Below are 16,693 nucleotides of genomic sequence, written 5' to 3'. Positions count from 1 at the left end.
TTAAATCCTTCCTCTTCTCCAATGCCTAGATTTCCGATCATCAATTTGGATTCTGACCAGGTCACTCTACCCTAGATATGCTGCTTCTGCTCTCCAAACAATGGATGGAGGTCCTCAATACCAAACATTAAATCAGAGCCATATCCCTAGACATATCACATGCTTTTGACACCATCTGGAACCCTGCCCTGCTCACCAAATTCTCTTCCTATGGTATCCAAGGACATCATTCTCCACTTATGGTTCACAGACTTCCTCTTCTGTTGCAGCAAACGTGTGGCCCTTATTTATGTCTTTGCTGATGACTCCACCCTCTGCCATACCTGTCATCCCTCAAATCGGCAAGCAGCAGCTTCTTCACTCTGCAGATCTGGATAAAATCACAAGCTGGTCCAACACGTGGAACATGTCTTACAAGCCTGACAAATCTCACTCTCTCGCTATGTCTCTCCAAAAGGATAATCTGGAACCCTCATGGAACCCTCATGGAACCCCCCCCCCCCAATCTACTTTCTCAACAATCCTCTTGAAGAAGTCCTTTCATTCAAGCTTATGGGTCTCACTATCTGCCATGATCTTTCATGGAAAAGCCACATTCCAACCTGGCCTCCAAAGCCAGTCGCCGATTGGGCATCCTCCGTTGTGCAAAGTCCTTCCTTGGCCCACCTGAGCTCCTGACCACTTACAAAGCTTTTGTCCACAGCCTGATGGAGTACTGCTCTCCCCTCTGGGCTGGTGCTCCCACCTCTCACCTTTTTCGGCTTCATGCTGTGGAAACCAAGGCATTTAGGATCATTGGTATCTCCCTCGATGAGGCTCAGTTTTCGGGTCTCTCAATCTCTCACCGCAGGCAGGTCAGTGGTCTCTCTGTCTTCTCCCCCCCCCTGCTCTGTCTGAGATTTCCCCGCCCCCTCCCCCCCCCACATATTCCCACAGAGCGCTCAATGTCAAACTGCCAAAATGAAGAATCACTGCTCAGCATCACTCTTTCATTTCCTAATTTTCCCACCTTTGGAACAAGCTCCCACACTCTTCAATCCAACTCACCCTCCAGGTTTTCAAAACAGCTGTTCACCACCATCTCTTATCTTCCCCTATCCAAAACCACGATCTGTTCTACCTGAAGCCGCCATGTTTTTGGTCTGCTCAACCTTGCCCCGACTTGGAACAGGCCACACCTTTGCACTTTCCTCACTCATATTATCGAATGCCTGTTCATCATCGCTACGAATCGCTGGATACTTATAAACGCTTATAGATACAATGCTTATAAACGCTCAGAGACGTTAGCGTTCATTGCTTTATTTCATTTTCGCCCATGCGATCACCATGTGTATCTCATAAAACTAAGGAGAATGACAAAATTTAAGCTCCAGAATCGAACTTACAAGCAGTTCCGACTCCTAGTAAAGTGTTCATTTGTCAAATTCGGGAGGTGTATGTTCAATATGACGGTTCGGTGATTGCCAACTGCATACCAAGGGAGCCGTTTCTTATCAACCGTTTCGTTGGAGTGCTTAAGTCAGCACTCTACAATATTCGCACTGTCACCGAATACTGTATATAGATCGACTTGAACAAAGCTCAGGGATCACTCGTCTGCATTGGCCACGTGCTGTTCTGCAGTGCAACAGGCACTGGCTGCCTCGCTGAAAATGTGAAATTATATTTTCCACGATGTTTCCCGTTTTTGTTCTTCCATTAGATGACCCGTCACTTTGGCATCGATAAATACAAATAAAAATTAAACGTTTCACTTTTAAAAGTTTCTTCAAACGTTTCATGCAGTATGTGGTAAAGCCACTTGGCACGTTCTTCAACATTCACTCGTGATACAGCGGTTCTACACTGGAGGGAGGAAGGCAAAATAAATTACATGATTACAATGAGAAAAAAAATCTTTTCAGTTCTGAAGTAAGGAATCGCCAGATCACGGCAGGAAAGCTGAGAGATATGCGTGCTCACTCTGTGTAGCCTGGATTTGAATCCCAACCCAGCTCTAAACTGTCCTCCCAGTGTTTTACAGGCCGGGTGATTCATCACTATGTGCATCGTCTCTCGGATGGACGATAAACTGGGCGTCCCATCTGCCGGAATCCCTCACCCCTCACCCTCCCAACCCTGCCCCTCTCTCCCACCCCTCTGTCCTCCCAGGACAGCCTGCCCTGGGAGGAATCGAGTTCTCCCAGGGCAGGCTCAAAGCATCCACCTTCATGTCTTTTTTTTATGTGCCAAGCTGTGAAGATTTCTGTTCTCAGAGTTTTGTGCTGAGGGCTCTCTTCAGGATCGTCGCTGAGCTTCCAACCGTGTAATTAATTTGTATTAATATTCCCAGGGATGGTTTTCAGCACACCTGTAAAGTAGTTCCGGGGAGCTGATGGGATGGCACGTCGTCAGTCTGTCTGTCCGTCCACAAATATTTGCAACTTCTCAGAAACTACACATACAATTTCAGTGAAATTTGACCACAACCTTCATCACCCTTGATGGCATTGAAAAGGATGGAGTTGAAGGGGTCTGCAGCGGGAGTTTACGGGAGGGGGCGGGGGGTTGCCCCCCCCCCCTCCAAGAGGTATTTGCTTTCTTCTCAGAAGCGATACATATAATTCCGATGAAACTTCACTGCAACCTTCATCACCTATGATGCACCAAAGTTTGTAAATGACATTAGAAAAATCAGGCTCTGAGGGGGTTTAAGTGGGGGTTACCCCCCAAAATATGCATTTGCTTTCTTCTCAGAAATTACACACGCTATTCCGATGAAACTTGACCACCACCTTCATCACCCCTGATGTACTAAAATTTGTTCACGACATTTAAAAAACTTGTGGTCTAAGGAGTTCGACGATAGGGTTGCCCACCAAAAGTTGTATTTGCTTTCTTTTCTGAAGCCACACACACAATTTCGATTTTCAAAATTTGACCACAACCTTTATCACCCATGGTATAACAAAGTTTTTTCATGGCATGAAAAAAAATCCATAGGTATATACTTTCTTCTCAATCATCTATTTTGTGAGTCATTCATGCCTCCCAGTGGTTGCCTGGTTATCTTATCCAGCCACTACCAGGTGAGGGCCCAAGGGTATATCCCTTATGTTTAATATCTCTGTGAGGTTCTTTGTCATCATTCCTGTAGGTCCAGCTATCACTGGTACAACTTTAACATTCTTCAGCTTCCAGGATCTTCTCACTTCATTCATGAGGTCTTGGTGTTTGGTCATTTTCTTGATTTCTGCATCATTTAGTCCAAATTCACTGCTTCAACACCTCAATAAACAATGCCTTCTTCTTTTTTTATGGCTAAGTATGATACGTGGTCGCAAAGCTTTGTTTTCAATGTTCACGCTCAATGGGATCATTAGGTCGTACGTGAGCAGAAGATACTTCCATGTTTTCAGCGATTATTTTGGTTAATGTTCCCACAAATTTTCTGGAACTGGAATATCAAAGTTTTTGCAGATGTGCCAGCAGATTACTTCACAAACTCTGTTGTGTTGTTGTGTTGTTGTGTGTGTGTGTGTGTGTGTGTGTGTGTGTGTGTGTGTGTGTGTGTGTGTGTGTGTGTGTGTGTGTGTGTGTGTGTGTGTGTGTGTGTGTGTGTGTGTGTGTGTGTGTGTGTGTGTGTGTGTGTGTGTGTGTGTGTGTGTGTGTGTGTGTGTGTGTGTTCGGTCATAAAGCATAACATATCATTATCTTTGCTAACCCCACCTCCACCCCTCACCTTTCTTTTTCTTTTTTTTTTGTTACACAGTCCTACACACTGTGTCCAATGGGGTTTGGGGGAGTGATCGTCACACTCCACACGTTTCAATTTGCCCGCTGATCACATCAAGTTCCTTCTGGTTGAATGGCATGTATTAGCAGGAACAATCGTCTGGGTGGCAGATGGACGGTTGCTCTGTGCGGATTATGCGGTTTTACAGTGTGAGACATAATCCGCGGCGATGCTCACCATAACAGTAAGGAGGAGCGTCTGATGTATAAACAACGAATGTGGTATCATTAAGATATTTATCAGTATGGCATCCTGATGAGGACAAATAAGCCCAAAATCCAGATAGGTGGCTCCGTTTGATGTTTAACTGATGTTGACCATGTAATCTTTGTCTGTTTGCCAGATTCACCGGGCTGAGGCCTCTAGGTTGGAGGTGATGCTTTTGTGTAGGACTGTGTCCAACGGGGATGGATCGGGGGAGTACTCGTCACACTCGTTTTGATTTACCTACTGATCACATCACGTGCCTTCTGGTTGAATGGCTTGCATTAGCATATGGACGGTTGCATGTGTGGATTATGTGGTTTTACCATGCGAGATATAATCCGCGGCGATGCTCACCAGAACAGTCAGTAGTTGCGTCTGATGTGTGTGTGTGTGTATGTATAAATATATTTATATATATGCTTGTGGGGCAGTTTGGGGACGAGGACAAGAGTCAAATTAAGGCCTTAGACACCATGTATATCTGTGCTTAGTTTTAGAACATCTCACCATATATTAAGAGTTTGTTTAAGGATTTTCACCAAAATCTAATCGGCTTGGGTTTTTGAAACGTGTGGAATGTGACGGAGGTAATGATATGGGTTTTATGGTCCCTGATTGAGTAGTTTAAGAGAAAATAGTCAGAAAGACAAACATAAGAAAACTTTTAGTATATACAGTAAGATCAGCCTCTATAGTCTATGTGCTGAGGTTTTCTGCATGTGGGTATGAGGGTATGCTTGAAAAATGGTGAAGTGAGCAGCTCACATAAGAGATTCCTTCAGATCAGCTCACATGTAGATCAGATATTCAGAGAAGTGCTAAATATTATGATTCATCATTATCAAAGTCAACAATACATTTTCCTGTCCACCATGTGCAATTTGAAACTTAAAAATTAACATCATCAACAACAAGAAATCGTGCCATAAAATGTTTCAGGCTGGTCCCTCTATACATTAAAATAGAAACAGAGATAAACATAAGTAACTAATTTCTCAACACTCATGGTTAATGTTTTCTGTTTGACATATCATTACAAACCGAAGTTAAAAAATGGACTCACGTGCAACATCCTGCCTCCTCAAACGCTCCACTTCTTCCTGACTGATGGAGACCAATCGTTCTTCTTCCCACCTAGACACCACCACACCATATAACACAGTGCACCATCCTGAGGGAAGCTTTTCCTGTACTGCACCACAAACATTATTTAAGCCTCAATAAACTTTCAAAATACCAACTGTGTATGTATTTTTGCTCTTTTGAAGAAAAGGCAAGTTTAATTATAAGGGCATTCCACAATTTGAGTGCTGATCCACAAGGATCAGCAATCAAACTATCAGATCCACTTCTGTGGACAGCCATTAAGAAGAGGTGCAGTCCCTCAAAACTCCTTGGCCTCATGATCTGCCAACATTTTACGTGGCAGGATCATATCACCAGTTGCCATCTGTGTATTCTCCGCAGATCTGTGGCATTCCTAAGCTGACCCGAGCTCATCACAGTGTACAAGCTCTATGCAGTATGGCTCCCTACTAGGATCTGGTGCGCCTACTTCCCAACTTGCTGTGCTTGAGAAGATCGAAAAAAAAAAAAAGGTCTTCTGCATCATTGTTATCTCAAAGCAAAAATCAGATTCCGAAAGACTGTCACTCTCCTATCGGCAGTAACTAGCTTGCTATATATCTATTTTATACAAGTTGTATATCCGGCCTTGTTCCTCCGACCTTCTCCTACCTCTGCCCTCTCCAAGCCACACAAATTCTTCTAGAAACCCTCACCTGCTCTGCTAAACCTCCAAAAATCCAGACGGGTTGGCCACCTGCATTAATTCGCACCCATATTCTCAATTTTGTGGAATAGACTCCCTGTGCCTGTTGTCTCGTCATCCTCACTTCAGTCTTCAAATGCCACCCATTAATGCATGAGCTTACGAACCGATACACATCCATGATCTCTGCTGCACACGCTGATCCTTTCCCATTCTGTTCCTTTCCACGCCATTGGTATACGTTTTTGTGTGTGTTTCCTCCTTGTGCATGTCCATCGCCACTGATACATTTTGGTAGTTTGTGAACCTGCTGCCCTTTGTGATCCAGCTCCTCCATGAGCCTAAACCATTGTACATAAAACAAGAATAACCACACTGCGATCACAACCTGCGACACGAAATATAAGTATTTTTCACCTCCTCTGTCCACTTAACTCCATCATCCTTGCTGTTCAACGACTCAACTTCCATTCTCGAATCTGTCTCATTAATCTTGTGCCGTGTCTGTCCCGTGTTCCCATGTTAATGGATAAGATTAAACAGAGCCGTGTCTGTCTGGTGTCCCCATGGTAATGAACAAGATTAGACAGAGCCATGTCTGTCCCGTGTTCCCATGGGAATGAATAAGATTAGATCGATAAGATTGATCATGATTTACTTTATATCTGTTACTTCAGTGTGTGTGTGTGTGTGTGTGTGTGTGTGTGTGTGTGTGTGTGTGTGTGTGTGTGTGTGTGTGTGTGTGTGTGTGTGTGTGTGCGTGGTGTGTTTTCCTCTCTTCCACTCCCTCTCTTCCACCCTCCCGCTCTCTCTCTCTGTTGTAATAAACCTTTCATTCATAAAAACCTGTCCGTGGTCTTCTCCATTGAACATGAGTGAATTGGCTTTAAAAATTTGGTAACGGGACGATTGGGGAAACTCGCATTTAAAGCATCTTTAAACTCTTCACGTGATACCTCTCACTCACCTCGGCCTCCGCCACAGATGTATCAGAATGAACCGATCCGCCACACGCTCACGGATTGTTGAACCCCAATATGGGGCTGTTCAAAAATTACGGGAGGCACGTACGGGCTTGATGAAACCTTGCTAATAATTTTTATTTGACATATGAATATATATTTTTGGGGTCTCATCGTGATTAGCACTCGACCCAACCAAAGCCGATGGAAATCTGACGCAACAAACCCGAGCTGTGTATAATCAGCTGAGACCTCCAGCCTAATGTGTTGGGCCCACCAGAAAACCACCGTGTGAGCCCTCAGAAGTATTTTCATCAGAGATGACATCTTCCTTTTTGAGAAAAGAAACCTTGCAAATTTTGTCAGCAAAAGCCGGCCATCTCAGTGGACCAGAACGAGAGCTGTGCTATCGAGCAAACCAGTGTTCAAAATAGATGTTCATAACAAGGTGTTTGCAGAGTGTTCGGTTTTGAGATGTTTCACCATTTATGAGATGAACAACATTTTAAATAGTTAATAGTCAATTTGATTGGGCATATAAATAATACTTTCTCCCACGTCCCCCCCCCCTGCCCCCCTTAAAGTGTCCCGTGAAGGGACGTGTGGCTACAGGTGAGCCTTGGTTTTCTCTCACTTGAATAGGTGAAGCAAACACAAAGAAAGCTCCTGTGACAGCCAATTCCACAAACCATGCTCTGAATAAGGTAAGAAAATGTAACATTATCAGTTAGAAAAGTTAGCTCATTAATAAGATTAGTTTATCTTGACACACAGGACTGAGCCATTTATACCAATACCACCGAAAGTGGACAGAGGTGATGTTTTCACCCCCGATTGCTTGTCTGTTTGTGTGCAAGATATCTCAAATGGTTGTGGATGGATTCGGACAAAATTTGGTAGAGAGGTTGGGTGTGTGACTGCAACAAATGGATTCAACATTGGGGAAGATCCGGATCTGGATCCAGATACTAAACATTTAAAGTAAGTCTTCACCATTGAGAGACGGGGCCAAAAACAATAGACACTCAGTGTACAAAACATTAGGAAGAGGTCAGGTCAGGTATGGGAGCATGTGAGAGAGCAGCGCGTCACTGCGTCCGCTTTCCGCCGGTACACCAAGGGCCTCCATCTGGCCATCCCCCAGGCAGATACCTGGTCCATCCCCATCTCCTTGAGATGCTGAGCAACCTGCTGCAACAACGAGGAACGTGGTCGGACCATTGGCCTCCTCCATCCACAAGGCTCCCTCGCTTGAGAGAATCTGCTGAACAGGATCAGTGTCAGGAAGACGAGTCACATGTCCATACAGCCGCAGCTGACGCTCACAGACTATACAGGTAACAAATCTCATTTGAGTCTCTCTCAGCAACTGCTCGTTGAACACAAAGTCCGACTAGCGATAGCCAAGGATTCTCCGAAGAGACCTGGTACCAAAGGAATTAAGACTCCATCTCAGATCCCTGGTCAGAGTCCAAGTCTCGCATCGATAGAGCAAGATTGGAAGCACCAAGGACTTGAAGACTCACATTTTCATCCACCTGCACAGGTACCGGCAGCACCACACACCATGATCCAGTGAATCCATGACTCCCCAGGCCCGACCAAGATGCCTATTGACCTCTGGCTCACAGCCAGCAGAGACACGACTATCACTGCCAAGGTAAGTGAATCTCTCCGTGACCTCAACATCTCACCACAAACAGGTACACACAGGATAGCAGTATCCAAGATGTCATTGAAAGCCTGGATCTTAGTTATGACCCAGGAAATCCATAATCCCAGCATCTCCGACTCCTCATTCAGCACCTTCCTAATATTGACAAGCACCTCCTTTTGCCCTCAGAACAGCCTCAATTGGTTGGGGCATGGACTCTACAAGGTGTCAAAAGCATTCCACAGGGATGCTTCTCACAGTGTTTACTCCATTGCTTCCCACATTTGTGTGAAGTTGGTTGGTAGAGGATCTCTACTCTGAATATCTCGTTCCATCTCATCCCATAGATGCTCAATTGGGTTGAGATCTGGTGACTGGACAGGCCACTGCAGGACGTATAATTCACTGTCATGTTTGTGGAACCATTCATGGACAATTCTAGCTTTGTGGCATGGGGCATTATCCTGCTGAAGAAATCCATTCACAGATGGACACACTGCGACCATGAAGGGATGCACCTGATTGGCAATGATGTTCAGATATCCTGTGGCATTTAAACGTTGCTCCACTTCCATCAAGGGACCCAACGTGTGCCATGAAAACACACCCTACACCATCACACCACCACCAGCAGCCTGCAATGTTGACACACTGCATGGTGGATGCATGTCCTCATGTTGTTTTCTCCATACCCGAGTCCTCCCATGAGTATGAAACAGCAGGAACCGGGATTCATCAGACCAGGAAATGGTTTTACAATCCTCCAGTGTCCAGTGTTTTAGTTCGTTAGCCCACTGGAACCGCAGGTTCTTGTTTTTTGCTGAAAGAAGTGGCACTCTGTACGGTCGTCGGCTGCCATACCCCAGTCGTGTCAAGGTAGGACAAGTTGTGAATTCTTTTGTGGGTCTTTCAGCACCAATGTTGTAGTGGACTATCAGTTGACTAACTGTAGCCCATCTGTTGCTCTGCACAATAATTAATGTCAACCTCCTTTGGGCTCCTTCGTCAATGAGCTGTTTCGACCACTGGCCTGTCATTGGCTGGATGTCCTTTGGGTGGTGGCCCATTCTTGATACACGCGGGAAACTGTTGAGCATGAAAAACCCAGCAGCGTTGCAGTTCTTGACACACTCAAATCAGTGTGTAATGCACCTACAATACCCCGTTCAAAGGTGCTTACATCTTTTGTCTTGCCAATTCACCCTCTGAATGGCACACACACACACACACACACACACACACACACACACACACACACACACACACACACACACACACACACACACACACACACACACACACACACACACACACGGGGTTTAAAATGACTGTGCTGGCCTGGCCAGTGATTAGTGATCTGAATTATTACAAACACCACCCAGCATAGCCTTTGGCATACTTAACTCATTGGTGGTTTCACCATCTTCAGCTATCCCTTCAGTGGCTATTGTATCCATCCTCTTGGCCCTGGTACACTAAATCCTGTGGAAAAGCTGTTGTGGTCAAATGGCTTGCTTACTCAACACTGAAAGCTAACCCAACCGAGGGCAAATGGAATAGTTTATTCCGTCAGGATTGTAACGAGTGCCTGCACATCCTTTGGAAAGCGAGAAAGCAAATCTCAAGGCTGAACTCTAACAAGTTGTTTTGAGCGAGTTATTTCGCATCTCTGGTGTTTGCTTCCACTCAAACCCGCCTACCCTCCCCCCCCCCCCACTCCCCAACCCCTCACCTTAACTGGCATCACTGCAGACTCTGTTAAAGATACCCCTGAATGTCACAACTTGGTGATTGGCTGAGTGGATAAAATGTGGGTTAGCCTCTAATGGAGGTAGTAACATACATCTTACCATTCCAGAACGAAAGAACTTATCTTTGTCATGAGAAAGTAAATTGAATTTTGATGAAAAACAAACAGCACAAGCATTGAATTCCATTCAGAGGGAAGTAACCGAAAAGGTAATTGCTATCTTGAAAAAAGTAGTCAAATGGTGTCAAATGTGAATCGTGGGAACTTTTATGTTGCAATTTCCTTGTTGTGTATGATTTTACGTTATTCTGTAAAGAATATTTTCCTTTGCTAAACTTCGAAAATTGAGTTTGTCCACAATTTATTTCAATATTCAGATTCTTTCTAAAGGCGTGAACAATGTCTTTTCCGTCTATCCTTTAGTTCGGTCAGGTCAGGCCAGATTAGAACTGTGACTTGCGACAGGTATCATGTAAACCTGTACAGGTTAGTACCTGTTCCATGGTCGGGTTGTTGGCAACTAAATCGTCTCCCCCACCAGGATTTTTAGTGAGGAGAGCGTTTGGATATGGACACCCAGCAGGATTAAAAACAAAACCTGTCAAAAGGCGGAGGAGCTCCTCATGAGCCAACGGCCATCCATATCTAGTGCCCAACTGTGTCTGCGGACGTCCTCCTGCAGTTGGGTTACTTCTTAATAGGAGGTTGGTGGCAGGATTTACACTCCGGCCACTGTAAAACCCTTCATTCCATAAAAAACACAAAAACGCAAAGAAATCTGAAAACCCACTCCATGGGAGTACCTACTGTGCAGCTTCCCTTCGCAGGGCAGCTCACCAGATGACGGGATTGGGGCAAAGCCTTCGGGACCTCCAATCTCTGATGATAGGAGGGAAACCACAGGGTAACATTCCCGGGTCAGATTGGGGGAGAGTGTGGCGGAGTGGTGCTGAGGTGTCATCCACCAGACGGCAGTCTCCTTGGGTTAACCTGAGGCGGTCCCTTTGGGTGGGTGCCTGGAATGTCCTATCCCTAAGAGAGGATGATCACATGTCTCTGTTATCATCTGAGCTCAAGCGTTTGGACATCGGTATTGCAGCACTCTCTGAGGTTCGGAGACTGGACTGCGGCCAGATCATGGCGTGTGGTTACACCTACTATTGGTCTGGTCACTCTGATGGTTACCATACCCAAGGAGTTGCTGTAGCTGTGTCCAATAAGCTGACTCCAATGATAATTGAGGTAACACCGGTCAACGAGCGCATGAGACTAAGGATTCGTCACTCCTTAGGTGTCATTACCCTGGTCTCTGTTTATGCTCTGACTGAGGCGAGTGATCTCACCGTGAAGGATGCATTCTACGCCACACTCGAGTCTGTGGTTGATCAGTGCCCCCAGACGAGATACACTTCTAGTCTTGGGGGATTTCAATGCATCGACTGGAACTGATAGGGATGGTTATGAGACATGTGTTGGTCCCCATGGGTCTGGAACTGTGAACCCGAATAGCACTAAGTTCCTTGACTTTGCAAGAAGTCATAGACTTAGGGTGGCTGGTTCATGGTTTCAGTGCCCACAAGCTCATCGCTGGACTTGGTATTCCAATGCTGGTGGTGTGGCAAAAGGGATTGACCATGTGCTTGTTGATGGTCTGTGGAGGATGATCCAGAACCGCAGGGTCTACCGGAGTGCTAAGTTCCTCAATACTGACCACTGGCTTGTTGTAGCAACTCTGAAGTTGCACCTCAAATCCAGGAGAATGGTACCATCCCAGCCGAGGCTGGATGTGGGCAAGCTCAAGGATGAGAGGGTAGCTGAGGAGTTTGCGATCAAGCCGAGTAGATATTTAGGGGGTCTGTGTGCTTTGGGAAGTCCTGAAGAGTTGTGGAGTGCCTTCAAGACCACTGTCCTTGATGTTGCCGGTGGATGTCTTGTAACTCACCGTCGGGCAAAGAAGAATTTTGTCTCTCAAGCGACACTGGATATCATTGACCAGAGTCGCAGGGCCAGGCTGAATGGCAGAGCTGAGCTGTTCAGGGAGCTGGGCCATAAAACTGCACGTGCGCTAAGGGTGGACAAGGAGGCCGATGTGCGAGGAATCTGTGAGGGGGTAGAGCATCACCTGTGGTCAGGTGATTCTCGTCCCGCTTACAGGGGAATTTGTGCGTTGCGTTCATCCAAGCCCATCCCTCGGAGCACTGCAGTTAGAGCAGAGGGTGGTTGGCTCTTGACAGACGAGTCTAAAGTGAAGGCCCGCTGGGCCTGTTACTTTGAGCGGTTGTACCAGGCTAATCCACCAGCTGTCGAGTTGGACGTCAGGGGTATTACGATCCCTGTTGCTGACCCTCCAATCAACTGTGCTCCACCTTCGCTTGTGGAAACACAGGCTGCGGCGAACCGGTTGAAATGGGGTAAAGCTCCAGGGATCTGTGGCATCCATGCTGAACTTCTCAAGGCTGGTGGAAATGCTGCACTTGTTTCATTGCATGCAGTTCTGTGCTCTGCCTGGAACACAGGCATCATCCCAACTGAATGGAAGAAGGGCCTTGTTGTCCCTCTCAGGAAAGGGAAGGGTGATTGCCAAGACTGCAACAACTACCAAGGCATGACGCTGCTCTCAGTGCCGGGCAAGGTCTTTGCTCGGATAATTCTTGATAGGGTTCACCACCTTCTGCTTGAGCACCAGCGTCCAGAGCAGTCAGGCTTTACACCAAAGATGTCAACTATTGACCGTATCCTTGCTCTTCGGGTCCTCACCGAACGCAGGCGAGAGTTTCGGCAGGGACTGCTTGCAGCTTATGTTGATCTCTGTAAAGCGTTCGATTCAGTGAATCATGATGCCCTATGGAAAATTCTAGGTCTTCATGGGCTGCCACCAAAACTGATCGATCTGATGTCTGAACTCTACTCTGGTATGGAGAGTGCTGTGAAGTGTGGTGGTACCATCTCTGACTTATTTCCAGTTGTTACTGGAGTTCATCAGGTGTGTGTTCTGGCCCTCACACTTTTCAGCACTTGTATGGATTGGATTCTAGGGAGGATGTCGGAGAGATCAAGCTGCGGTGCATTGTTTGGGAATGTCAAGATCTCTGACCTTGATTTCGCAGATGATGCAGTCATCTTTGCGGATACTTTAGATATCCTTTTGGGGGTCCTCGAGGTGCTGAATGAGGAGTCAGAGATGCTGGGATTACAGGTTTCCTGGGTCAAAAGTAAGATCCAGGCTTTCATTGACATCTTGGATGCTGCTGTCTTGTCTGTGCCCGTTTGTGGTGAGCATGTTGAGGTCATGGATAGATTCACTGACCTTGGCAGTAATATTCATGTCTCTGCTGGCTGTGAGTCAGAGGTCAATAGACGTCTGGGTCAGACCTGGGGAGTCATGAATTCACTGGATAATGGGGTGTGGCACTGCCTGTACCTGTGCGGGAGGACGAAAGTCCGAGTCTTCAGGTCCTTGGTGCTTCCAGTCTTGCTCTATAGATGCGAGACCTGGACTCTGACGAAGGATCTGAGACGGAGACTTAATTCCTTTGGTACCAGGTCTCTTCGACCAGCGATAGCCAAGGATTCTCCGTACTTTGTGTCCAACGAGCGGTTGCTGAGAGAGAATCAAATGAGATTTGTTACCTGCATAGTCCGTGAGCGTCAGCTGCAGCTGTATGGACATGTGGCTCGTTTTACTGACGCCGATCCGGCTCACCAGCTTCTCTCAGCGAGGGAGTCTCATGACTGGAGGAGGCCAATGGGCCGACCACGTGCCTCATGGTTGCAGCAGGTTGATCAGCATCTCAAGGAGTTGGGGATGGGCCAGGCATCTGCCTGGGGGGATGGCCAGATGGAGGCCCCTGGAGTACCGGCGGAAAGTGGACGCAGCGACGCGCTGCTCTGGCGCATGCTCCCATACCTGACCTTTAGTTCGGGATTGTTGAAAATGAGAAACTTACTTCTTCTTCTCAACCGCCTCCAACATTTCCTTCTTATGTTTGAATCTGCAGGAGTGAGAGAAGAAACCATCAACTCGTGTGAGGGAAAGCTTGTAGGTACAATACTCTTTATTAAATAATGACAAGAGACCAGCACGAAGTTGCATATTCAAATCTTTACACTGAGATTCTTAACTTCTGGAGACCCTAAGATAAAGCCTTGCTGCACAAGGCCTCCAGTTATTATACATGGACAAAGGCTAGCCCTATTTCTGAGCCAATGCCTCGAGTTTCTTTATACTGATGGACACCAGGCTTACAGCTTTTGACCGAGGTTAAAGAACATGGCAGTTTTCGATCTTGCAGCACTATCAGGCATCTCTCCTCAGCAATGGTCTTCGAACAGCAAAATCCACTGAGAGAACTTTGTGCTAATGCGTATCTTACAGCTCTTGAAAAAAAATGCTAATATTGAAACTATCAGCAAGGTCATTTACAAAATCTCTCATGGAGTGTTGGGTGTCACATTGAAAATACCAAATGAGGTACTTCACATCACTTTGGGAAAATATGAGCTTTCTTCCTGTTGTACCAATGTTGTGTATCCTCCTCCTCTTGCATACTGCTTCTGCATGAAGGAGCTGCAATCTGCTGCACGGAGTAACCTTCACAAGCTAAGAATTTGATTTATACATGCTTGTCATCCGATATGGAAGGAGCTATATCATATTCACCACAAAACAATGATATCAGTACCAACACCACTTTCATCGTCCTTCTGCAGGTGTACCGTATCGAGCACTCGGTGTACTATATCAACACCAAGGAGCATTCAATGATTGCACATGAGATGCGATTCTATCACAAGTTGATTGCATTATACATCCGGTTTTTACTCTGTTTCAAATATTATATCCAATACTGTACATTGCACTCCTCACTACCGACTTCCATGTCAAGCTCCTTCCTCATCGAATTTAAATTCCTGGCATTGGTGTCGAATACTTTTGACTTTTCCTTTACTGTAAAAAATTTTCCTGCCTGGCATTACCAATAGGTTTATCAGTTGCAGTTCCTCCAATTGCAGCCTTTCTCCCCCATCCTTTACCCCAAAAAGCACCAATTCCCTCATTACCTCCACCACCGAAGGTGGAAGGAGGTTATGTTTTCACCCCCATCTGTCTGTTTGTCTGTTTGATTGTGCACAGAATATCTTAAAAAGTTGTGGACGGACTCGGATGAAATTTGGTGGACCCGTTGGGTGTGTGACAAGGACAAATTGATTTGGTTTTTCTGAAGCTCCAAATCTGGATCTGGATACGAGAATTAAATTTCATTTTGAAAGTGGTTATTCACCATGGAAAGATTGGGCCAAAAACGATATATAGCATTATATTTCAAAAATGTATTGGGCTCGGTATGTTCCACCGGATCAGGCATTGCGTGGCGGAGGTACGCACTCTACCGAGTGCCCTTCTAGCTTCCCACTGCGTTCTCCCATTTCTGCAAAAGCATTCTCAAAAGACTCCTTCACCTGATAATGATCCATTGCTCCGAACATTGGGATATATGCCATTCTTCCAACCACAGGTTGATGTGGCCTCTTAAATGCATAATCACACACGTCTGTCAGCAATCCTTTTGCAAAATTAAAAATTTACATATTTAATAGCTTAATTGCCTGCAGACCTGCACTCACTACTCCACTCTCACCACTGCTTGCCATCTCAGTGTCTTATTCCTCTATTCTTCTTGTACCCTCACACTAGTTTCCTAACCATCTTTTCCCTAACCTTGTTTATCTGCAGGACCCACCGACGAATCCAACCCCAGGATTTAAAAAAAAAACGTCTGGTTCGACTTGCCACTAAAATGCCTCGGTCGTAGAACACATTCAAAGCAATACAATTACTTGCTTATCTGCTAATCACACGACGTCACCCTAAGTAATATCAAATACACGACAGCTTAAATTAAAAAATTAAAAAGAACAATGATAACATCGATTTTGGCATCAGGATCACCGAATCCATGAAAGGCCAACCCTTCAAATACTTTTCTTCAAGTAGTCATCCTTAAGACCAGACTCTCAAACCCACTGACATGTTTCTTTTTTGCTCGAGTTGCATCGATGGGCTGAATCTAAAGAAGGAAACTTTCACATATGTAATGAGGAAAATATAACTCTTCATAAATTAATTACACAATTCAGAAAAAAAAAGAACGAAAAAAACAAAAGCTCAACATAACCTACTTCGGGTGTTTAAAAAGTTCTCAGCACAAGATACTCCCAACTGTCGGTGAAATGCTAACTTTTCTATTTTTTAGTATCCAGTTTAAGTATAAATACAGTTTTCAGAAAACGAGAAATGGCTGAACGAGACAGGTAACAAATCTCATCTGGGTCTCTCTCAGCAAACGCTCGGTGGACACAGTCTGACCAGCGATAGCCAAAGATTCTCTGAAGAGACCTGGCACCGAAGGAGCTAAGTCTTTGTCTCAGATCCTCGGTCAGAGTCTGGGTCTCACATTCGTAAAGCAAGACTGGAAGCACCAAAGATTTAAAGACTCGGACCTTCATCCTCCTGCATATAGATACCGACAGCACCACACCCGATGGTCCATTGAATCCATGACACCCCAGG

At 45.6% G+C, this 16,693-nt stretch overlaps 1 protein-coding gene across 7 annotated transcripts in view; it reads right to left on the bottom strand.

Moving 5' to 3' along the window:
- The window catches only part of LRSAM1 (leucine rich repeat and sterile alpha motif containing 1), a 153,001-nt gene that overhangs the window by 27,910 nt on the left and 108,398 nt on the right, over nt 1–16,693 (bottom strand). For 6 of the 7 annotated variants that reach the window (XM_085853534.1, XM_085853535.1, XM_085853537.1 and 3 more), the window contains 2 exons: nt 14,070–14,114; nt 5,049–5,119 (listed from right to left, as the gene is read on the bottom strand). In XM_085853534.1, the coding sequence (XP_085709660.1) occupies nt 5,049–5,119; nt 14,070–14,114 (116 nt within the window). The remainder of the gene's footprint in view (nt 1–5,048; nt 5,120–14,069; nt 14,115–16,693) is intronic. The other variant, XM_085853536.1, reaches the window with a different exon arrangement.

The sequence above is a fragment of the Eptatretus burgeri genome, chromosome 14, assembly GCF_056783735.1.
Source record: "Eptatretus burgeri isolate ZD-2024b chromosome 14, Ebu_testis_v1, whole genome shotgun sequence".
Lineage (NCBI taxonomy): Eukaryota > Metazoa > Chordata > Myxini > Myxiniformes > Myxinidae > Eptatretus > Eptatretus burgeri.
This window is presented reverse-complemented; position numbering and strand designations above follow the sequence as displayed.